This window comes from Mauremys mutica, chromosome 9, assembly GCF_020497125.1.
Source record: "Mauremys mutica isolate MM-2020 ecotype Southern chromosome 9, ASM2049712v1, whole genome shotgun sequence".
NCBI lineage: Eukaryota > Metazoa > Chordata > Testudines > Geoemydidae > Mauremys > Mauremys mutica.
Window position 1 is genome coordinate 91,260,994 of NC_059080.1, and position 26,259 is coordinate 91,287,252.

General features: G+C 38.1%; 1 protein-coding gene across 1 annotated transcript in view; it reads left to right on the plus strand.

The window, feature by feature from the left end:
- The window catches only part of NLGN1 (neuroligin 1), a 468,962-nt gene that overhangs the window by 165,461 nt on the left and 277,242 nt on the right, over window positions 1-26,259 (plus strand). The window contains exons 4-5 of the mRNA XM_045031370.1: window positions 660-719; window positions 10,660-10,812. Of these exons, the coding sequence (XP_044887305.1) occupies window positions 660-719; window positions 10,660-10,812 (213 nt within the window). The remainder of the gene's footprint in view (window positions 1-659; window positions 720-10,659; window positions 10,813-26,259) is intronic.

Consider the following 26,259-nt stretch of genomic DNA (forward strand, 5'->3'; position numbering starts at 1 on the left):
GTTTCTAAAGCCCACTTTGGGACTTTCATATATTTTAATACATATATCAGCAGGTGGTCAAAGAAAGGTTACAGGGAATTTTCAGTCCACAGCTGTATTTAAATTGGAATATAATAAATGAGTAAAAAAAAAAGCCAAACCTAGGCTTGTTGTTTTTAATCAGGAGCTAAAATGGTTTTACTCAGACCTTTGATTTTACTTTTCACAGAAAATTTTCTCTTCACCAATTGTCAAGGTATTTATCAGCAACATTATTTCATCAATATGAGAGCTAATTTGGTTTTAGGTTGTTTTGGTCACCACCTGTTCAAATTTAAAAATGAAAGCGATAAATATAGCTTCTGGTTATTTGTTTGTGGTGGGTATGCTTTTAGTAAACATTTCCTTTAATTCTTGATTTTTTTTTTAATGTAAAGTATCAGGCACTACTTGCCTCTCGTGTTAGATGTTTCTAATAGCCATACCCTAGAGGAGAGATTTTGCTATAAAGTTTAAAAAACAGAACAAAAATGTGTGTGCTGAACTTCCCTTCCCCCCCCCCAAATGTTTTTCTTGAAACATCCTTGGGAATTTAATATTGACTATTTTTTTCCTCAGTCTTGTATATTCTTGAATTGTCTTTTTTTTTTTCCCTCCATTTTCTCCATTCTCAATCCTAGGTCCCCTTACAAAGAAACAGACAGATGATTTAGGTGATAATGACGGTGCTGAAGACGAAGGTATTTTTTTTTTTGCCGCCAAACTGATTTGCATGACAAGGATCCCTGAAAATCTTTTTCTCCCCTCTTTTTTTAACTTCTTGTCTTTTGAAGATTTTTTTTATTCCCATTTTTGATGTGTTTTGTCTTCTTGCTTGTTGTTTATATATATATATATATATATTTTTTTTAATTCTTTTAAAAGAAAGAATGTTGTTAAGTTTTACATTTTTATGCAAACGAGTAACAATATTTAAAGACGAGGGTTTTTGTTTTCTTGAAATGGACTTTTGATATGTTTCATCCCACCTTTTGACTGAATTTTGTCCATACTATTTGAACTAACACTTTTTTTTAAGTCTCTCTGTACACCTTTTTGCATGTTTTCTAACCCTCTGTATTTATATATTTCACCAAATACAAAGATATCTCTTTCACCAACTGATCTCAGTTTGATAAGCATAGAAAATATTGTGTTTATAAAGAGAAAATGTTAGAAAGCTCTTACAAAGTGTCTCTCAAGCAACTGAATTTTCAGTACAAAAGCACAAAAAACCCTTCCCTTCTGCATTATAATGTCAAGAAATGTAAACTCAGATACCTAATCTCACTCAGACAAGAGGCCTGGCACTTAAAAGGTAGCCAGATTTTCAGCTGCTGTATATTGGCCTCATTCCACTGAATTCAGTGGAGTTGAGCAGATCTTCACCAATTTGAAGCGGTCCATTATGTTTTTACTATTACAAAGATCTACAGTTGTCTGGGCTGATGTTATTGAACACATTAACAAACACTATTACAAATAGGTAGTATGAAAATGTTGAACACATTACTTTTGTTTATGAATGATCAACATTAATCATATAAGTCTAAGCCTTTTTTTTCATATTAGAAACTAACAACATGCAAACACTGGTAATTAGGACTATTTCTCTCAAGCAGTGTAGCCCATTTCTGTTAAGTTTTATAGTTCTAGATCTCACCTATTTTGTTTATTTTCAAAGAGAAAATTGAGGTGCTCTTTAGAAACTGCCAATGTTGTTACCTCATCCCTCTCTCATCTGCTTGTTGGTCAAGTACCATTGCATGAATGATAGAATAACTGTAACTACAGAGCTCTACCACTTTCCTTTTCAATAACGCTAAAGAAAAAGGAGGACAGTCTATTAATGGATGCTCATATTTTTCTTCAAATAGCTTCTGTTTAGAGATGAGAAAAATAAGTATTGTATCACCTGACTTGCTTAGATTCACCTGATCTGATTTTATTCACTTGTGTTAATCCTGTAACAATACATTTTGATATTAAAACTATTAGCAGGGGCAAAGATAGCAACTAAATCCCAATAGTTCTGGCCATGGGCACATTTACCTGTATTGCAAGATTTTGCCACTGGTACTCGACTGGCAGCTCCTATCCCAACACCCTTCTATACATTTAAAGATAAAGTTGTTGCCCATCCCCATTCAGGTCTGTGTGCCATTGGCATGTTCATGCCCAACTCCCATTCAGGACTGAGAGTTTTTTTGACCCCCAAGATGGTCCAATATGTGAGTGGTGTATCCTTTTCCAATAGTTGCTTGAATTTTAGAATTTACAGTTAAATCTCTAGTGAGATACATTTAAAAGCAGAAAATTTAGACAAGAGGTTAAATTCAGCTCAGACTGGTAGTGACAGCAGTGACTATCAAATGGAAGTTCAGTAGCTTATGTTAAATGAATTTCATGGTCTCATCCATTTTTGGTGGACATGTTGTTGTCCATACAACCACCAGTATTGGCAGTCTGAGGAGAGGAGCCAAAGGTTGTAAGGGTGTAAAGTTGAACTGAAAGGGGATAATTAATTACAACTATAACTAATTATTTTAGTTTATGGGACTGGGATTTCAGTCCCTCTGGCATCAGGGATGAAAACTGTACTCCCCTGTTCTGTGCTAGTGGGAGCAGATGGATCTGGGGGATTCATCCTGAGGCAAGGGTAGACACTGTTTACTCCTCCACCTTCCTCAAAGATTTCAAAAGGGACAGGTCAACTATATCTTCCATTGGCGAGCCACAGTCACTATGGAGAATACTCAGGAGAAGTGCTGAATTGGTGCATTTCCTGCATGCTTTGGTACTGGGCTTCCACAGCCAGATAACTGTAAGGTAGCAGACAACTTGCACTGCTGTGACCTCATCTCCTTAGGCTGGACTTTCCAGTTCCAGGGCTCTATGGTCTAGGTTGCACAGGCAGGATTGAAACAGCCCCCCACCCCCGTAAACCTCAAATTAAATTTACTTGGGGCAGGGTGGGTAAGCAAATAAAACAAAAGAACTGCCTCCTCTTCCCCCTGCCCTCCAAAAAAGCCACCCAATATGTCAATATATCAAACCATGTGCCTACCTTACCCCCAGATTTCCCCTGACAAATTCTGCAATACAGTTACTTGTGGTCAGTGCAAACATCTGCAGAGGACTAAACATTTAGGGGTAGCAAAAACAAATATAAAAATAAATAAGTTACACAAAAATACCCTATTCAGATTGGGCTGGCCATGGCAAAGAGGGCTGTGCTGCATAATTGTACGGTCCCTCTCACGTAATTTAAGTATAGTGTGTTGCAAAGAGCACAGAACCTTCCTATGTTTCTTTAGAGGCTCAATGAGCCCTTACCAAGAGCCTGGATCATAGCCACCTGGATTAAGGGACCACACAGTACTCCCTATGGAGTCAGTCTCTCACTTTAATTAGCAGCAGATTTCAACATAAAACAGTATTAAATAATCTCCAGTCCCATGTACTACGTGTTACTACTACAGCATCAGCATTCCCAATCGTTGCCAGCCCAGGGACAAAGGAGACTGGGATCAGTAATCAAACTTGGGTCTTCTGTATGTGCTACAACCATTAGGCTAGCCTTAATGAGATCATTTTTCATTTTTGGTTTCAGGAGACCCAAAGGCACTAGTGCACATTACAGGCTAATGAGCTGCAAATTTGCAGTTTAAAAAATGAAGGTGTTTTCAAGTCCTATGAGTGTAAAATGTGTGCAAAGTCAGAAGTTATGTAAACTTCTTTGCTTTCCCATTTTGTTTGCATTCTTGCAACTGTATAACCTTTATATGTCTTAACAGGCCAGCATCTGTCTCACAAGAGCTGTACTAAAAGTTTTGCCTTGTCTACACTTGGATGTTTTCTTGCCTATTTTTGAACAACAAGGTAGCTGCACTTGTGTTACCACTGAGCTGTGGTAAAAACACCTGTGATGTATATAGCATTAGTGAATCTGCACCTTTGCTGACAAATGGGTAAGAAATATCTAGTGTAGATATAACATTAAACTAAGAGTCTCTCAGGCAGTGAATAAACTAGCTTCCCAGATCTGGAAACCTTGTTTGGGTTAAAAATGTAAAGGATTTGAATATTTTCATCCTAGTCACCTACTATTTTTTCATAAATTAATTTAGTTTAATCTGGATTTATATTAAAAAGTACCTCTCCATTAGGCATTTTTGGTACATATATATTAAAATAATTCTTAGTAAAATCCTCAGCTGGAATTGTGGCCCAGAGTACTAGGTGCTGTACAAACATATGAAAACTCAGTCACCAATGGATTCACCTCGTCCATCAGAAATCCTATACACTCTGTAGCTCACCTATCTTTCTGTCTCACTTCACCACCACCGTATCAGAGTACCTCAAAATCTTTAATGTGTTTATCCTCACAACCTCCCTGGTAGGAAAGCGGCTCACCCATTTTACAGATGGAGAACTGAGGCATGGAGAAGCTAAGTGATTTGCCTGAGGTGACACAGGAAGTTTATGGTAGAGCAGGGAATGGAATCCAGGACTCCAAGGCTAGCCCTTCTCCACCACTTTCTCCAAAGTCTGGGAGAAGAGCTAGACATTGCATCCAGTTCTGAAAGTCAACAGACTGAAGCTCTATTGTACCAAGAAGGGAAGTGAATTCCAGGACTGGGTATTTCTGGTGAAGAGCCCTCTACCAGCTTTAATGTTTTAAAAGTAAGCTAGGGAACTGCTAACTCAATTCTTTCAGCAGATCTCTATTGCCCTGGTAGCACAAGAAGAAAGGCCGTCTCTTGGGTAGCTGTGACTCAAACCATTTGACCTTAGAGAACAGTATATAGTAGTACACATTTGTCTATCTCACAAAACAACCACGTGCTTCAGCATAATTACAGTTCCAGCCCGGCTGGAAAAGCATAAATGTTGCAATTTAGGAGGGAGAGTCTTTGACTGATATACACAGACAGCACAGTGCCTGCTCACACTGTCACCTAGGCATATTAGTTTCTCATTCCATGAGCATCAAAATTTCAGAGTAAAAAATTTATTTGCATGTTAAATTTTTCAGTGAATATTTTCCCCCTCTGACTGAGAGCTTCTGTTCATTCTACATTGAATTTTTACAATGGTGTTGCTAACACTTCAAAATATAGGTAGTAAAAATTCTGACAGCCTCTATTGGGTTCCATTATTATTCTGTCCCTACCAACCATTGGTAGTATGGTGAAGGGTCTGTCAGTTTTTGCACTCCTAACTTTCATCTTTCAGTAGTTTATAAGTTACTACTGACTTGGTTGCAGAGTCCTTCTCTAATTAGAACCTTATATTGCTGCTTACATATGAAAGGCCTATCAGAATTACAACTCTTGCATTTCATCCTAGTTTGCATCTCTTACATTTATACAGTGCCTTTCATACAAAAAGGATCTCAAAGCACTTTGCAAATTCAGCAATTGCTATATAGGGATCACTTCATCCACCACTTAAATACAGTCACCTCTCAGGTGAAATGTAGCCAGCGGCTTAACTAGAGTATACAGCAAAATGACCCAAAAGCTTAAGATAGGAGCTGAAGAAGAATACTACATTCAACTGAAATTTGAGGGGGTATTTAGGTGGGCTGAATGTAATTAGAGAGTTGGAATTTTGTCAGAAGGTTAGGATTAAACACTTGCACTCTTAAGAAAAGTGCAATAGATTCTTTAATGGTCACAAGCTGTCAGGCCTTCAATTTGACAACACATCTAAAAGATGTGATTATTTTTAATGGAAGTTTGCATAATAAGATTTTCAGTGACACTGGCTTACACTATTAAAATAACTATAGATGTATTTAGTGTCTCATAGATTTGAACTCAAAGTAAAATGACTTCAAAGGAGATTTTAAACTGTGAAAATAGTTGCATTGACTGGTGCCGTTATGCAAAATTTGTTAGAAAATTATTTTGGAATAGCTAAAACAGTACATATGTAGAATCTTGCTAAGTAAGAAGTACATGGATTCCTGAGCAGCTAGTTTGCTTGTAAAATCTTCTTAACAGTTTTCAACAATAACATGTTCACAACCCAAATGGACCTGAGATGGTAAATAAAAATGTCACATATCTCTATAATGTCAAAGTGAGACTTTTAAAAGAATGATGGAAACCATAATAAGAGCATGTATTTACATAGGCCATATAAATAAAATAAATATCAGATGTGCCCACTACACATCTACTTAGACAGTATCAGTTGGCAATTTAAGACCAAATAAATCATGGTATCAAGGCAAAACACAGGTATGAATAAATGAAGGGAATGAGATGTTTGGAGTCAGGGAGGATTTTGAATAGAGATGTCCCATATACATTTCTTTTGAAAATTTTCACACTTCTTGTCAGTAACTCCAAACTCTTGGTAGAAATACTAAACTTGTGACCTGATTCTAGGGCCACCCAGAGGATTTAGGGGGCCTGGGCCAAAGCAATTTCGGGGGCCCCTTCCATGAAAAAAAGTTGCAATACTATAGAATATTATATTCTCATAGGGGCCCCTGCGGGGCCCGGGGCCTGGGGCAAATTGCCCCACTTGCCTCCCGGCAGCCTTGCCTGATTCTGCAGGCCTTATTCACACTGAGACTACCCACATGAGTAACTACTACTCAGCATGAGAAAGGGTTACAGAGCAGACCCTTAGTGGCCAAGTCCACCTCTGGTGACTTCAACAGAGTACACTATGGATAAACCTGTTCCCTGATTCATTCCGAATTAAATTCTGATTTCACGGAAGCTCCAAAGGTATACCTGAGTGTAGAATTTGGACCTCTGTCTAGACATTGCAATGTATTAAATTGAAGATATTCTAATGTCATGCGGTTTACTGACCACACTGCAATACTCTGGCACAATGGGCTGATATCGGCTCAGGGGTTCGAGATGGAAAACACCTGTCAGGTCATGTAGATGGGATTTTCAAAAGTAGCTAAGGGAGTTAAGTGTCCAAGTCCTGTTTGATTTCAGTGGGAGTTGGGCACCTAACTCCAATCCGAAACTTTTGAAAATCCCCCCCCCCCTTAATCCTTCTTCTTACCAATGCAGACTTATTCTTACACAATATTTTTACTACTTTGTCCACTCTAATTTTTAAAGGTGTCGAACAATGGATCTTATACCAGTTCCTTGGCCACATATTTCAAGGTCAATGGAACTCGTTAGGTAGTGATTCTTCCTACAAAGCCTACATTTCTGCTTTCTGAATTTCATACCAGTTAAATTATTCACTTCTAGTTAATAATATTCTCTTGTCCCATTTAAACAACTCCTCTCTATCCCTAATGTTTACACCTATCAACTACACCCAGATGTGGATAAAGTACCCCAATCCTGTTCAGGCAAAATTCCCACTGACTTCACATGAAATGCAAAATTGGATCTCAAAATTGAACAGTCTCTAGTCTGTTTTAAATTACATTTCATGGTAAGGACCTGATCCTGCATTAGAATCTGCGAGCGCACATGTGCAGAGTCCCATTAACTTACTTGTCTCCTGATATAGGATTAGAGCCTTAGTATATATTTCATCTGAGGATCTCGAGTTTGCTCTCAGGTGAGCTTGATAAGTGTGGCTCGGTCTTGTTCACTGTTAAACTTCCCTTTCCAAGAGTGAGAGACACAGAACCACCACCTTTAGTTTCTAGAAGTGGTTATCCTTAAGTCAAGGTTGAGATCTTTGACAAAGCAGCATGTAGAAAATTTATATTGCATCTAGTCTTATCTGATGTGGCATATAGATAAATGGAGAATAATTTGCAGTGCTTGCCTGTTCTTAACCTTTTCAAGCATAATATTTACAGGGAAATCACAGATAGGCATAATGTAGACTGAATTTATCAGAGAATCCTTTCTTTATACCTTGAACTTTGCTTTGCACATGAATGTATAGTTCATCATTTGTTTCCGATAAAATCCAACCATTCTTCTCTAAATACCCCAATATTATTTTCCACATAAACAGAACAGTGCTACCAAAATTTCATTACTGTTCACAGTTGGTGCCTTCTAATTCCATGTAATTTTAATTAAAGAAGAATTTGAAACAATCTCCCCCTGTGTTACCTCCAAGTATACAATTAACAGTGTACAGTTTCTGCTGTGAACAGTCATTTAGTGATTTCAGATTAATAATTTATCATTGTTTTCTCAGTTGTAGCCATGCTAAAAAAACAGGAAGCAAAAGCTGTGTGTAAACAGCCATTGGAAATAAATGCTTTAATGAATTTGAAAGGACTTTGCTCTACTCAAGTTTGAAACCTAAACATGTGCCCTCTTCACTTTAAACTCTGAGAGTGGCACATTCAAAAGTATTTACTGTGTGCTTGGGTGAAGGGCAGGTTATTTAATGGGGCCACCTCTAAGCATCATAATTGTTTTGAAATAAATGATTATTCTAGAACTTGCAGTATAGAAGAGCCTATCTCTGGAATTTGAGCACTCTGACTCTTTTTTTTTTCAAAACAAACAACACAAAAATTATACAGTAGCTGCCCTTATAAAAACAAAAACATCTGTGTTGGCCTTTGTCACCAAATACAGATGAAGGAGCTCCTGTGTTTGAACAGCCTGATCTCATCATTGTCCTTGCCATACTTGGGATATGATTCAAGATAGAAGTATGAAGAGTTTTATTGAAGACTGCTTCACTGAGTGTGCCCAAAATAAAAGGAATAACTCATAAATCTAAGATAGCCTTTTCCACACTGATATTAAACGGAGCAGGGACAGGAGAAAACGTGAATATTGTTATAATGAACATGGTTATCTTTCATAGTGAAAGCAAATTTTATTCCAGGATGTTGAGAGAACTCCCTTTTCCTTACTCTGGAATTTTAAACATCCTCTTCAGTCTGCTAATTTTCATAATCTCTTTGGAGACATGTTAGAATGCAGCATTGTGTGCTGTCTTTGGCAATGGAAAATGGTGAACTGGTAGCAGATCAAATCAAAATATCATTAATCCAAACATGTATCAATAACAATTTAATTTTAAACCTTTCCCTCATTTTATATCTCCTATTTCTGAGAAAATGATGGTTAAGGGGAAAATTTGGCATTTAGTAACAAATCCTGCCCAGAAGCCCAGCATGACTATTGGACCCACTAAGAAGAATCTTTAAAATGAAATTTGTAATTCAACAAGTAGCTGAAGTAGTATGGCTTCATAATAGCCAATAGCTGTTAGTAGAATAGTGTGACTTCATAATGAATGTTTAATGCTGAATTTGTCAGATGGACTTCCCCACAATGGACCATGGAGGAAAAAAAATTGACTCTACTTCAGAGATCCACATTTTTACTTAAGTGGACACATCAATTTACAAATCACACTTCATTCTGGTTATGGCTTGTTATTGTTATAGGTTCCATCTAATATTTGATAAATGAAAGTTTTGAGAGTTACAAAATGTTCCCCGTTTCCCCAATTTATTTACTTTGTGCATATGCAGCATGTTGTATATAGTCAATTTCAGTATTTCCCCATACAGTCATAGTGGCGTATATGCAGCATAGTTGTGGCTGTTTCAGTCCCAGAATATTAAAGAGAGGGGGTGGATGAGGTAATATCTTCTATTGGACTGACTTCTGTTGATGAGAGAGCTCTGTGTGGCTCGAAAGCTTGTCTCTCACTAACAGAAGTTGGTCCAGTACAAGATACCTCACCTTGTCTCTCTAATAGTCGTGCATAGGCAGTGACTTTCCCCATCATCACCTACAGCAGCAAAGGAGAGGAAAGCTTTTTATTTTCTTTCTTTCTCTTCTCACCTCCTTCCTTTTCAAAGGAAAATTTGATTATAAAACCAAAGAAATTACCATTTGGAAATTGGCAAGATTTAAAATTAAGTATCTTCTGAAACAAAAAAGCCAAGATTTTCAAAAAGAGATGCCTGAAGTTCCATGCCAATTCAGTACTTTTGAAAATTAGGCCACTTATTTAGATATTCAGGTATGGATTTAGGAAACTAATTTCATGCAACTCTGTTTGAATATCTTGGCCAATCTATACTTTTTCTCAATTATGTAAAAAAGTAAGTATCCTCCTATCCTTATCCATCTGGCACAGCATAGTATTGATTTGAGGTCTAAAGCATGCAAACCATTTTCCCCAGAATAAGTCTGACACTATAAACTTCAGGCATGTTCGCAACTCCTTTACAAGTTCTCTTACCTTGTTAGAAGCCAGCAAAGAATACATGACTTCGCCTACTTAGACATAGGCCCAGATCCAATTCATCTTAACACTATACATGTGTTACTATATGCACAAAACTGTAGGTGGGATTTTCAGAATAGTTCATCTTTGGCTTAACTCTGCTCTTATGTCAGTGGACAGTTTTTACCATCAACTTCCATGGGGGCAGAATTAGGCCAAATGAATAGTGTTGAAAATTCCACCTGTTTAAACAAACTCAGTGACCAAATTATGTGTTCATACATTTCTTGGCTTATTAGTCTGTTCAAAGCATGAAGTGTGGAAACAAACACTTGTGCCCTCTCCCAGCCCAGTAATTAATATATATTGCTTGAGAGACACACGCTGAAAAAGAAAAATAACCTCACTAAGAAAACATTATTGCATGTATCTTTTTTTGCCACTTTCTTGGGATAAAATGTTCTCATTGTTTTTTTCCAGACATTCGGGACAGTGGGGGACCTAAGCCAGTGATGGTGTATATTCATGGAGGGTCCTACATGGAAGGCACTGGAAATTTATATGATGGCAGTGTTCTGGCAAGTTATGGCAATGTGATAGTCATCACAGTCAACTATCGCCTTGGGGTACTTGGTAAGAAGCTTTTGGATTTCAATTAATCCCTGCTATCTGCATTGCACTTCATATTATTCATGAGAATATATTCAGAAAACTGCTTTTGTCTTTGTTTTTAAAAGCCTTTTCCCAATACGAGTCTTGTTATTCTGTAGATCCGAAACAAAATTTCTGCCTTTATATGCCGGGTAACCTGAAATTCTGCTTCCAATTTAATGATATAAAAATACAATGCAGATGTTCAGATTTGTTGAGTTCATGTTGCCTCTTTCGGTCATTTATTAACATTATGTTGATTAGACGTACATACTGCATAGGGAAAATGAATGTATAGTATTCAAGTGCTAATTCAGAAATGGGGATTTTTTGTTTGTGAAGGGAAAAGATTAGAAATAATGCTTATGTTCTGTTGATCACATGGCTTTTTGTCCTCTGAGGAAGCAAGAGATTTTGGGATACTAAACTGGCATTTTTATAACGACATTGTGCTTTCTTGATGTAGCTGGATTCCTTTGGTTTTAAAGTGGGAAAGTATTGGTCGAGTTAAGTACATCCAAGATTTTCTAGACAGAATAAGAAAGTCAGAATGGAGAGTAGACTCCTACTGTTTTGACTGTGCTAACATTGGTGGTTTTAATAAGGAAGAGTTGTGAGGTTGACTCCAAACTATCCATTCATAAGTATTTCTTAAAGTAACATTTTGCCACTCATTCAGTATGGGCAAGCTTGTGACAGAGCTGACACCCCGAGACAACAAAATAACTTAGTAATTGTTTTCTGCTGACATTTTGTGTTTTGAAACCCCATGATGTGAATTGGATTCTAGGATATTATATAGACCGATATTGCAATAGTGTACCAGAAATTTTATGAAAGAATCATGACACTATATATAATATCCCAAATGGTTTGATAAATTGGCAGCTAAATAATATGATAAATAACCTGTTGTTTAGTTAACAAGGCCAGTGAACTATATTCTTAGTATGTTAGCAGTAGGAAAAGGCTATTGGGGGTTATCGAGCATGTTGCTTTTGTTTTCCATTCCAGGGTCATATTATTTACTCAGTCCCCATTTAATTTGTGTTTAGTATGCACCTAGTCTTTTCATGAATTCATTAATTCTTACCGGCTCTCCTGGGTAACTGCCATCTGTCCATTACCTTTTTTGTTAAAAACTGGGGAATTGGAAGACAATGAATTTGACTTTCTCGTTATTCTTGCCTGCCTTTGGTTTTGATGTTCTCTAACTTTGGTTCTTGAAACTTGGTATAATTTTAATTGTTTTACATTGCACCTGGTCATTTTGACGTGTAAAGTGAACAGTACTATTTAAAGCTTATCTAGCTCTTTGTTTAGTGTCCAACCCTGGTTTTAATTTGTCCGCAATTCTTTTGGCAGTGCAACATGTTCTCTTGTTTGCTTTTATTTCAGTGTAGTTACACACTGACTTGTTGGTACAATAATTTGGGATTCACATTCATTGTCAATATATTGTATCAGCTTTCACTTAATGGACTTTCCTTTTTCTAATTTATTTTAGTGCACTCATCGCTGATGTATCAGTTTACATTTATCTGCAGTACCAGTCCACTAGGCTAGGCTGTCAAATGATATAAATGTTCCTTGTCTAATGCATTGTTACTTATTTGCTAGTTCCAAACTGTACTTGTAACAGCAATGCTGGAAATCTTGTTTTTCGCACCAAAAAATGAACTACTTTGCATAATTCTATTTTGGCCTGAGATTTCAACATTGATCCCTCTAGTAGCTGGGCTAGTAACATCTTACTAAACTTAAATATTCCTTGGTTCTCTCTCTGGTTTGTGTGGTCCTTCGGACAACAACAATGAAGAAAGAAGTACTTTTTTTCTTTTTAATTGTAAACTGTATCGGTAAAACCACTAAAACTGAAAAGAGAACTCGGTGACTGCAGTAATATTTAAAATGACTGTCCTTTCAAGTCAGCTTTCAAAAAATGACTAAATTTCAAGTTGACAGTCTTCCCTTAATACAGTAAACATACCATTTGATTGCATATAAAATGACTGTTATACTCCACTATGTATCCACTGCAGCAACAAGTCAGCAATTAAAAAGAACTTACCCAGTATGCAGTTTTCTCCTCTGTCTTGCATCATTACTTTTTTCTTCCTTTAACATGACTATTATGCAATAAGTGTTTAATTCCTCAACACGGGTCTTTTGGTATAAATGCAGTAGATATCAACTTTGATTGATGCTGTTTAAGAATATTATTCAGCATTGAACAATTGTCCAGCACAATATTAGTCTTTGCAGTTCACAGGATTTCACTCCTTGTTCCTTACATTCACTGTCTCCCTTACTGACAGAGCTAAGCTATGTAAACACTTAAAAATGATAAACATATTAAGCTATGTTGGTGGGGGGCGGGGGGGAAAGGGAGGAAAGAAGGAAGGAGAGGAAAGTCTCAGGGCAGAATTTGACCCACTGGTATGTTTTTACAAGTACATGACATAAAGCTTTGCGGGGAGTGGTTCTCAACTTTTTTCCATACTAAGACACCCTCCTAGCTATCCAGGATTGAGCTAGGGTCTCCTCCTGTTTAGCAATATGGGAAGGGCAAAGGTGTTATAACCCGCAACACCATTTTGCAATCCCCAGGTTGAGTCACCTGCTTTTTAGGGCAATATAAAGATGGTTTTTGAATTGTTTGTGAGTTGGTAATATTGCTGCTGATTCTTTTAACTTATTTAAATAGCTTATTTCTTTTCTTAACAATAGTAAACTTGAGCAGCTTAATTTTACTTTTTCAGTTTATTATTTATTCAGTACCTTCTCAGAGTGTTGTGCTCCTGGTCAATTCCAGCTCTTTTGAATTACTGCTTTTTGCGAAACACATGGCAGCGATAATGCACATCTGATATTCCTGTAATTGCTAGTTCTTGAGTACACATCTAACTTAAATCTTATTTCTCATTCCTAACTGATTGAAGTTTATACCGAGCAATCTATTTTTGATTGTTCAACAAGCTTTGAGGAAACAGCACTACATTACTCTCAGGATCATACTATGCTTCCTACAATTGTGTATCAAAAGAAGTCACAAATTTATTGTAAAGTTTTCTGATTGATGCTGTAGATTAGTTTTAGGCATTCTGACCTTGTAACAGTTTCTAATAATTTGGTGGTCTCTTTCCAGTGCTCACTCTGCACTAGTGGTAGGGGAATGTTGCTGTACAGATCTGAATGTGGATTACTATGTAGCCAACAATAATAGACTGCTGCAGATGAACTCACTAGAGGCCACATTGCTCTCCCATAGCTTTTTCATGGGAGGATGGCGAAACTACACGGAGTTTCATCTCCTCTAATGGGGAGGAGATGTGTTCTGAGAATTTGTGAACATAGCTTGAGACAATAAATCTGCTTGCACTCCCACTGGCCTGACTCAAATGTTAGTTGTCAGTTGAACTTGAAATGTATTTAATAAAGAGAAGATGATGAAAATGAAGAGGGAGATTTAAAACAAACCAGAAACCTGATGAGGTTCCTGGCCCAGTTTTACCTTTGTCTAGAACCTGTCTCCAGAATAAAAGCCCATTACAATTTTTCTTTAACTAATGACAAGAGGAAAAGAAGAGCTGTTTGCTTTGGAAGTTTGGGAACCATTGAATGGAAATAGATCATTTATCTCTTTTGTGGCCTTAATATTCTGTTGAAATGCATGTCCTGTGCAATCAGCCTCTTCCGGTGAGGGATGGTAAGTGAAAAGTCTGATATCCTTGAACTTCTGAGACTCTCAAGGGAGATCCCAGTGGTAAGTGCTAGGAAGGTTTCATGTCTTCTTTATAAGTACAACTTGCAAAAGGGCAAAATGCAGACAGGTTAAATTTTGAGGTCAGTTAATTTAAAACTTTAGTTGTATATCTCAAATACCTTCATCTAATAAGTGAAGTAGTGGCATGTTATTTATTTTTTCTTAAATTAAAAAAAGAAACACGAAAATAAAGAGCCTCTGTTTTGCGATTAGAATGGGTTAAAAAGTCCTCCTTGGCTCTTACAAAAACACACTGAAACGACTTAAATACTTGAATTGTCGTTTTTCATATTTGAAAAGAAATATTTAGAAAGGGCCAATACTTTGTGAATTGCATCAGGTTGCTTTACCATCTGTCTTCCTTGGCAGTGCCAGCAAAAGAGAGAGTGTTTGCCTGTGCCTATTGCATGATCATCTTTCTTCTGCAGCATTAGTTTATTTTTACAGCTCTTGGACTCTTTTTGCCTCCCAGGATCCTAATGGGATTCAAAGGAAAAATAGTTCAGACAGTCTTTATTCCACCTCATCTCTAAACTGCCTTGGGGGATGTAAGGATGATTCATGAGAAACTTTCTCTGGAGCTAGTGATGGGCCTCATTTACATTTCCCATTTTGTTCTTCCTACACAAGCCAATGAAAAGTTTACCATAGAAACAGCTAAACTGTTCTTCTAATGGCCTGAAGCAAATATTTGCAATGATCAAAGTAAGAACAGGAAACTTCTGATTTCTAGTTTTGTATATTCCATCTTGCTGCACTGGCACTACAAACAAATATCAGATCTCCTAAGAGTGAGAGACCCAATGTATATACACCCACACAGAGAGAAATACGCCGATAAATGAGATCCTTCTGGTTATATTGCAATAACTAATAGCAGTTTTCCCTGCTGAGAAAGCAGATGTAGGTGTGCTTAAATTCTGTAATTGTACAGTAGTCTTTTAAATATTTAGCAAGATATTGACTTTGATAATCAGGTTAAAAACATTTACCTTCCTCTGTGGTATATTCAGCAATTTTACATTAAAATGGTTAAACCTTTAATCACAGTTATTCCAATCACCCTTTCTGTTTTCTGCTACAGTTTCTGTGTATGGGGTAGAGTGTGATGAAATGCCTATGGGTTAACCTTACCCCCTTGTGTTCAGTGGAATCCAAATCTTCAACACTGTATCCATAGCATCTCTGATATTAAATGTATTGTGGCCTGTTTAAAATATTTTTCATGGTAGCTATTTAGACAGAAATGGTAAATGCCTGCAAATAAGTTACAAGTAATTAATTGGAGATATACCTATCTCCTAGAATTGGAAGGGACCTTGAAAGGTCATTGAGTCCAGCCTGCTGCCTTCACTAGCAGAACCAAGTACTGATTTTTGCCCCAGATCCCTAAGTGGCCCCCTCAAGGATTGAGCTCATAACCCTGGGTTTTGTAGGCTAATGCTCAAACCACTGAGCTATCCCTCCCCCATAAGAAAAATCTATTCACTGTTAGCAGAAGCTATGAACATTTAGGATGTGTCTTACTGTCGGTGTGGTTGTGGTATCTATTTATGTACTTATATGGTCCCCCTCGCTATAGTATCTAGATGGGCTGAATTTAAATATCCACTATCTCTTGGGGTATGTCTACACTGTGGGATTATTCTGATTTTACAGAAACTGTTTTTTAAAAACAGATTGTATAAAGTCGAGTGCACGCGGCCACACTAAGCACATTAATTTGGCGGTGTGCGTCCATGTACCGAGGCTAGTGTCGATTTCCGGAGTGTTGCACTGTGGGTAGCTATCCCATAGTTCCCGCAGTCTCCCCCGCCTATTGGAATTCTGGGTTGAGATCCGAATGCATGATGGGGCCAAAACAGTGTCGCGTGTGATTCTGGGTAAATGTCGTCACTTAATCCTTCCTCCATGAAAGCAACGGCAGACAATAATTTCGTGCCCTTATTCCCTGGATTGCCCTGGCAGACGCCATAGCACGGCAACCATGGAGCCTGTTTAGCCTTTTGTCACTGTCACCATGTGTGTACTGGATGTCATGGTAATGCTATGTATCCTATTTTACCTCTGACATACAGTTAGCAGTATTATTGGACCCAGTCCAGATTCTATACACCAGAGGTGAAATCCTGGTCATATTGATGTCAATGTGAATTTTGCCATTGACCTCTGAGGTGGGATTTCGCTTTAGGACTTTGTCATCCTAGCTGGTGGACAAATGTAGCAATTCTATTTTGGAGGTTTGTTTAAAAGGCTTCTTTTTTCCCATGAGCGTCCTTAAAGAATCAACATCTACCATACTGCTATTTCTGGTATTCCCTATAATTAGAACCGGGACTACAATACTGCCAAATACTTTGGTAAATTGAACTGCTGTTGATAGTAAAGGTTTTTGTTAATAGTGCTTAATTGTATATGCCTGAACTGTATTATTGTTTCCATATGGAACCTTGAAAAGTGGCTTGTATATTAATAATTACTAATATAAAACAAATATTGATAAGAAGGCAAGCAGAGAACCTTCATTTTTATGCTCGCAGTGAAAGTCAGTCTATAATTCCCTTTCCGCTTGCTAAAATGATGAGCAACTCTTAGAAATCTTAATTTTCTGTATGGTTACTCAGCAAATATAGAATGTTGGGGTGTTAATAAGGTTTGACTGAGTATTTCAATTCCAAGGAGCACTTTATTTTTATTTAATCTCTGAATGGCCCATTGTTTCTTTATAAAATGCTTGTTGACTGTACGGTGCTATCGGGTTTTTTTTTTCTCCATCTTGTCATGGTTCCTTGTGTTTGAAAATATATTTGAGCACTGAATAGGTGATCTTTTAAAATTCGTACCCCTTCAGCTATACTGCCTGGCTAAGAATATATTGTGAAGATTGTAATGTTCCACCTGGCTTTGCAGATTGGTTGTGCTTTGACTTTCCTCTCTGTTTCTGTATGGTAGATGAGCATCCAGCAACTTAAAAAGTATGAAATAAATGCAACCTGCTAAATAAAATAGTTACACAGTAGATCCCACCATTTCGGTCTCTATCAGTACAGAATACATAAGAATGCGAGTCATGTTTCCTGCACTCGAGATGGCAAAAAAAAAGAGCACTGTCTGTACAGATACATGTTGAAAGGGCTTCATGCTATTAGAATTCACTTTTTAAAAGATTTAGGTTCAGATTCTGACATCCTAACTCACGTTGTGTAGCATTTTATTCCCCAAAGAGTCCCATTAAAATCAGTGAGACTATTTAAGAAGGTGCTACTCGGTGTGTGAGGGGGAGGTGGGGAGTGGCAGAGTCTGGTTCATATTCATTTGAAACAATGATTGAGCACAAGACTGTAAACCTCTTACTCCTATTGGTGAGGAGTTACTTGTGCAAGTTGTCCCATAGGGTTCAGTGGGTCTGTTTGCATGAGTAACTACTTAGCAGTGTAAGTAAGAAGTTTGCAGTCTAGCCCTTGACTTTTCAGCAGTCTGTTCAAGTAGGAATATGAGCAATAACCAAAATATAATGTTTTTGAGCAAAAATCTACTTCAATTGATGAAAATTAAAGCCTTTAGGCCTACTTTTGTGGCAAATGTTCTAATAAAATGAATGTAAATTACATTCTTATTCTCATTTGGAAAATGAATTAGCTTTGCCAAATCATTATTGCTTCTACACCAAATGGTGCATGTTTTAAAGAAAAACGGCAGTAGTTTATTGTTTAGAGAGCTATGTGCTATTTTCTCACTGTGGCCCACATGAGTACATGCCCATTGGCTTCAGTAAACCCAGAATTTCCCCAGAGAAACGACTTGCATAATTAAGGGCTATCCATTTGAATTAAGGGTTACAAGGTTGATCGCTGAGCTTACAATATACAATATTTAAAATGTATTTTGAAACGCTTTAAAATAAGTTCCGGATTCAGAATCACCATCAGTTTAATTAACTGAAAAGTGTTTTCCCCTCTAAATAGAATGTGATTTCACAGATAACTGGTTTTTCTCAATATTTTCAAATAGGACCTGAATTTTCTCAGTGTTAACCTAACTCACAAAGCTGTCGATGACACACTTGTTTGGGTAATTATTAATTTTTGTATGTGTGACCTACTCTCTTTTGTATTTGGATATAGTGGATAGAATAATTTCTTCTATATTGAATGTTTTTCTTCAAAAACATATACCAAATAGAGCATATTGGGTAGCATTTTCAAAAGCATGTAACTCAGGGGTAGGCAACCTATGGCATGTGTGCCAAAGGTGACACGTGAGCTGATTTTCAGTGGCACTCACACTGCCCAGGTCCTGGCCACCGGTCCGGGGGCTCTGCATTTTAATTTAATTTTAAATTAAGCTTCTTAAACATTTAAAAAAACTTATTTACTTTATGTACAACCATAGTTTAGTTATATATTATAGACTTATAGAAAGAGACCTACTAAAAACATTAAAATGTATTACTGGCACGCGAAACCTTAAATTAGAGTGAATAAATGAAGACTCAGCGCACCACTTCTAAAAGGTTGCCGACCCCTGATGTAACTGATTTAGGATGTGTACAGTGTGAGATATGCACACTATGGGGGTGTAAATCTGTAAAGCAAACTAAGGTGTTGCATATTAACTGATCTGTGTAGCCCTGTTGGTGCACACTAAATATTCTCTAGTGGGCTTTAATGTAATGCTGTTTTTGAAAAAGTGACTTAGGTCCACATCTTCCATAATATTTAAGCACCTAATTCTCAATAGGAGTTAAATGCCTAAGGACCAGATCCTCGAGGTATTTAGATGCCTAAAGATACCAATCATCAGGTAATGGGTTTTTAAAAAACATCTCAGCATGGTAGGTGCCTAATTCCAATTGATTGCCTAACTTGCTTAGAAAATCCTGCTAGATGCTTTTTGAAAATCTGGCTCTTAAGTCACTTAATCATTTATAAAAATGTAGCAAATATTGTAGCAGTAGTGCACTCTTGCAACCCATAAGCTTCTTCTTTTGTATGACATTTGAAAAGCATTGGGTTGGGATTATAACTGAATCTTAAGACTTGAAAGCCATTCTAATGCTTCTGGGCTAGCTAGGTGGAATCCCCCTCCTGAATGCAGCAATTGTCTATGATGTCACATGGTTTGACTTCACCACAGTCACAACCTGGTGAGTCTTTGACTCCCCCCCGCCCCCATTAGTGGAGGAAATATCCACACCTTCTGTGCATTGTCCAAATGCAGTTGAGTGTAGTCCACTGCCTACAGGGAAGGCAGAATCCCGGGACTTCTTTCATTGGCTCTTTAATCAGGTCTTTGTTTGGGACGTCACAAGCAGCCCATGATTCAAGCCAGCGAGTTCTGGAGTCCTTTCCATTGGCCTGTAGTGTTGATACATGGATCCAGAGAAGCTTCCTGGATTTGAGTCAGGAGAGTAGCAGTGAGTTGAGATCTTGGTGTATCAGCAGGTCCGGAGTGGCCAGGATCTTATTGTACTCTCAGACCACAGCAGTGTCTCATCTGATGTTGGCTGGCATGATGGCCACCAAACTGAGAGGCATAGTGTTGGCATTGATTTGAAAGAGCCACTAACAGTCCTGAATGTGGCATTGATTTCAGTGTCAACAAAGATGAGTGTGGGAGCCGTTGCACCAAACTGGTGCACGATACTCCACTGTTGACAAAACCAGGGCTTGTACTGACGTTTGAATTGTGTGTGCATCACATCCCCAGGATGTGCCAGCGAGCTCCGGAATGATGTTAGCCCTGGTTTTTATCTTCTTACTCATGCAAGTAATCCCTTGAACCCGAGTCAAGATACAAGTTATGCTTTGGTCAAACACAAGTTAGTGGCTCAATACAGCAGTAACCGGGTGAAAATTAATGGCCTGTGACGTACAGGCAGTCAGACTAGATGATCTAATTATCCCTTCTGGCCTTAAACTCTGAGTCTATGAATAGTCAATGGAACTACTCATGGCAACAAGTACTACTTAATATGGGTGAGAGTTGCATAAGCAGACTCAATAGTTAGACATTTAGGTTGGATATTAGGAAAAACTTTTTCACTAGTAGGGTGGTGAAGAACTGGAATGGGTTACCTAGGGAGGTGGTGGAATCTCCTTCCTTAGAGGTTTTTAAGGTCAGGCTTGACAAAGCCCTGGCTGGGATGATTTAGTTGGGTTTGGTCCTGCTTTGAGCAGGGGGTTGGACTAGATGACCTCCTGAGGTCCCTTCCAACCCTGAGATTCTATGATTCTATGACATCAAACAGACAACTTTGATTATAAAAAAAACAGAGTTTTTTCCTCTATTTGTCATACAGTGGACTTCTTTTATAGTTTATAGTTTAATATCTAGTAAAACTTTGGAAAATGTTAATCATTAGCCTCAGAGTGACAGGCACATCCATTATCTTTTTATGAACCTTTAAAGGTACTGTCAAGAGATGGCATTTTATTTAGTCTCTTTCTGCTGTGCCACCACTGGCTCTCTGGTGAGCTGCCTTCTGTGCTTCCTCCCACTCCCCATTTGAGTAAAGATGATAAATGAATGGAAGATTATATATTATTGCCTAATTAAAAGTACATTAAAGTGAAAGTAAAGAGGGGAAATTAATAGCAAAATCAAAATGCGGCAGTAGAAGATCATTCATTTAATCTTCCTGAATGTAAGAACATATACAGGAAATGCAACTCACAACCCCTTTTGTGGGGCCTTAACAACTGCATACTGAGGCTTCTAAATTTTTCCCAGTACCTAGTAGTTACTTTGTGGCACTTTAACAGCTTTGTGGGGTTACATTATGCTACATGTTATGTAATCAGTCCAGGTTGCCCTATTTGATCCCCTCACTCTTGGGGCATCAGTGCTGTTTGAAGCATGCAAAGTAGTTTAATTCTCCTAGATAGTAGTGGTAAATGTTTACAAAAATATCAAGAACCTCTGACAGCATTCATCTACTTCCTATATCAATGCATTTATCATACCCTGATTAGGCTTGCTTACAATTCTGCAAGCATTTGAGTCACCTCTTTCTTTAATGTAACAAGTGACCTTAGGATAACCCAGATCATATGAAGCTCAACCACTACTCACCTAGATTTACAATGTCCTAATTTCCTAGGTCAGTTAATAGGATTAGCATTCAGATCTCAGACCTGCTGTAATTCATAACATTTAAGTGGCTTTTTGTGAGGCGGTATTAGCCAAAAAGAATCATGTATGCAGTGAAGCGGAGAGAGAAGAGAAGATTGTCATGCTTCAATCTGTACCATCAAAATGACAAAATGGACTTATAGTAAACAATAAGTTATTGACTTGGTATGTTTAATGGGTCAACTGCAGTGCCCAGCATGCAAGATATTTATGAAATGGGCACCCTGAATATACAGTGCACGTATAAAATGAACCATTTCTTTTCTATCTGTGCTTTTTCTGGCACAGCAAATTGGCATTATCCATCTGTTTAGATAGATGATAACTCCGGCTTTTCTATTTTTAGGGCATGATGACACTATTGTTTGCTGCTAATGCATAGAGCTCTAGCCTAGTACAAGGACATTTCAAATAGTAACTTTTCCACAACATTTGTCATTGGACTCTCTCTTTTGTTAAAACTGGAAAAAACAACATACCTTTAAAATTACTCATTTGGGCACAAAAGCAGTTTTTGTCACTCCTGTAGAGAGAAATTACTCTTTGGTAAGAAATTCTCTTGATCAATATTTAATCATGTAATAAATGTATCTCAGTTTTGCCAAAAACCAAATGTATCTTTGGGAGTTTATTAAAGTTCAGCTTGATAATTTTGTCTGCAAAATATGCAGGAGGAAGTGTGCACTGAGGGTAAAAATAAACAGGCGTTCTGCTTGCCACAGAGCAGACTCAAAACAAGGTCTTTGACTCCCTAAACCGTAACTTTTGCCCAACCCCTGCACATTTTGTTAACTTGCAATACTCATCTAGCTGCATCTAGCAACAATCATGCTCATCAATACAGTGTCAGAGAAAACTACTTTTTTCACCATTGTTTGGTCTTTTGTGCAGAATAAATTGTATTATCATAGAAGGTTAGGGTTGGAAAAGACCTCAGGTGGTCATCTAGTCCACCCCCCTGCTCAAAGCAGGACCAACACCAACTAAATCAGGAAACCATCGTGACCCAGATCCATGGTGGCATTGTTGGGGGGGCGGAGGCAGCTGTGGTGTAAAGGTGGGTTCAGTGAGGCCCCAAGTGAGGCTGGTCCCCAAGTCTACAAGAGACTGCAGCCTAAACCCTTCTAACTTATGCTGGTTGCCAATGTTCCCAAGTAGCCTATACAACCACGGTCACATCCACTTTCCCTAGGCAGAGGGATGGAGGTAAATTAAGATCTCTTATGCTGTCTGTACACCACTATGGGACCTCTCTACATCGGCATAATCTTCCTGCATCTGGTTATGCTGGCTGTGTGGTCACTGCAGAATCGCATTCAGTAAGTGCAGTACAGGCCAAGATCTAGGCCAGTACCTGTGAGCTGTCTTTGCAGTCTAAGTGGGTCTGGCCCCCACTTACACTGCTCTTTCACTGGTTTATCCCCACTGACTTCTGATTTACACCACTGTGGGATGAGAATAAGGCCCAATATATAATTATACAGTATAGAAATGGAGTGTCTGGTTTTCTAAGGCTTAATTGAAATTACTCCTACATACTATAGTTGCATTCAGTAACAACACGATAATTGATGGTCTGTGGGCATTACCATTCTAAACTCTGTTGCCATTGTGCATACTAATTTCTAACTGTATAAAAATGACTACATTTTATGTTTTGCACATTTAGAGCTGCTAGCATATATAAGTAGCAGCTCCATCCTGCAGACTGATATGATACTTCCTTGCCACAATACTTCATAATATATTTCTGTATCTTACAGCAGCTCTATATTATAGCTTGTAGCAATACCTTTATTGCCCCCAAAAAGCCATATGCACAGTAGATTTACAAGATTTCAGGATGCAAAACTCTTGACAGCAATAAGGGCAAAAGAGGGCCCTAAATTATTTCTCTGATTTGATGCGTGGTCCCTGTGTAAATATATGCTTTAGTGGGCCAGCATAGAAAGTTGTACAGTATAATGTAGCAATTTGCATTATACTCCAACTGAGAATAAAAAGAAGATTGCAGATTCTGATATAGCAGTTTCTTAACTTGCACCCTTCAAAGTCCTGTCATGTAAATAATACTTTTTGGTGAAAAATGTCCCTGAATGCATAATTAAACTACAGACATGTTAGAGCACCAAAGGAGCCTAAAGGGTAAATGATATGCATTTTTTAAAAATCCCTGTAATGTGTTATGAAAATTGTCTTTAAAACAGTGCTTATTATGTAAATATATCACCACCTTTGGAGCATCGTAAACATCTCTTGTGCTGTACATATTAGCAAGCTAAATACATTTTTAGAAAAGATCATATAGGAACTCTTTTTCTTTTCTTTCTTTAAAGCTAAGTATTAAAAAAAGCCTTAATTCATAATTCCCAGTTAACGTTAGTCGTAACTTACCCCATTATTATTATTTTATGGTAGTGCCTACTATGTGCTCAGTGCTCTTTAAATGTTCCAGACAGATAGTTCATCTCTGAAGAGTTTACAATTTGGGGGAGGGAAGGGAAAAAAAAAAGGTGTGTGCGGGGGCAGACCAGAAGACAAAGGCTGTGGGAACAACAAATAGCTATTGGGCCCAACACTGCATTTTAAAACTCAGCAGTAAAACACAGGATTCTGCTGTCTGGTGTTGATCTGAGTGCACCAATAAGACCTACATACAGTACCATGATAGGATGCTGCATTCTCCTTCAAGGATCTTGGAGTCATCATGGATAGTTTTCTGAAGATGTCCACGCAGTGTGCAGAGGCGGTCAAAAAAGCAAACAGGATGTTAGGAATCATTAAAAAGGGGACAGAGAATATATTATTGCCCTTATATAAATCAATGGTACGCCCACAACATGAATACTGCGTACAGATATGGTTGCCTCATTTCAAAAAAGATATACTGGCATTAGAAAAGGTTCAGAGAAAGGCAACTAAAATGATTAGTGGTTTGGAAAGGGTCTCATATGAGGAGAGATTAAAGAGGCTAGGACTTTTCAGCTTGGAAAAGAGGAGACTAAGGGGGGATATGATAGAGGTATATAAAATTGTGAGTGATGTGGAGAAAGTAGATAAGGAAAAGTTATTTACTTATTCCCATAATACAAGAACTAAGGGTCACCAAATGAAATTCATGGGCACCAGGTTTAAAACAAATAAAAGGACGTTCTTCTTCACACAGTGCACAGTCAACTTGTGGAACTCCTTACCTGAGGAGGTTGTGAAGGCTAGGACTGTAACAGCGTTTAAAAGAGAACTGGATAAATTCATGGAGGTTAAGGCCATTAATGGCTATTAGCCATGATGGGTAAGTAATGGTGTCCCTTGATTCTGTTTGTCGGAGATGGATGGCAGGAGAGAGATCACTTGATCATTACCTGTTAGGTTCACTCCCTCTGGGGCACCTGGCATTGGCCACTGTCGGTAGACAGGATACTGGGCTAGATGGACCTTTGGTCTGACCCAGTACAGTCGTTCTTATGTTCTGATGTAAGGATGTTGAGGAAAATAATTGCTACCTTACAGCGGCATTGTGAGATTTGATTAAACGTTTGCGATGCCTTCGCTGCAAGGCATTATGGTAAGTGCAATGTATATTAACAATAATTTCTCATGCAAATGAATTTGGTAGGTCTTTCTCATGTTTCAGACTTTTCCCAAGAGTTTAGTATTGCTCAGAATGAGAAGCAAGCATGCTTGCTGAGTCACTGGAATTTGTACTTGCAGACTGAAGTAGTTTTTGATTGTCTGTGTGTCAGGGATCCTGAGAGAGAAAATTAAAAAAAAAATGGTGAGCAAGCAGTCTAGTTCTGAATGATTCACTTCATATGCAGAAGTTCCACTCATACTGAAAATCATTTTTCCTGCTGTATGTTTCCATCATCTATGGGAAGTTTAACTTCCTGAAGTCTTTCCATATTCATTAGACAGAAATTCTTCAATCTTTTCACACACCTTTCACAAGTATTTACAGGAAGAGATTTTGCATTACTGCAAATATACAGAAGGGTGGGGGGATCTTAAGTTGAAGTGCAGCTGTGAAAGTGCTAGAGGTGGGAAATACTTGGATAGGCAGAATTCCATGTACAGTCCAATGCTTTCAATAAAAAAATGAAAGCCAGACACATTCCTAAGCAATTTACTATTCTCCTTATCTAGATTGTGCTCCCCTTGCACACACTGGTGAGCACTTATACAGATCATCCCATTGTCTTTAGCCATGGACAGTGGACAGGTTTGAACCTCAGTTTCTGAAATGCTGGTTTCGGGCAGTACTTGTAGACAAATGGTTTAGCTCGGTCAGTGACCAGGGTGTGGGCAGCTGGTCCTTGTGGCTGGAGCAGGAGTCAGGGCAGTCTGGAATCGGCGCCAAGAGTCAGAGGCTGCAGAACCAAGGGTCAGAGCCAAAATCTGAAGTTAGGAATTGGAGCCAAGGGCCAGGACTCAAGTTACCTAGAGTGAGCCAAGGCAGGAGCAGGGCTGAGAACCAGCTAGCTCAGAAACTATGGCAACCGCGGGCAAATGCTTTGAATAGCCACTGAACT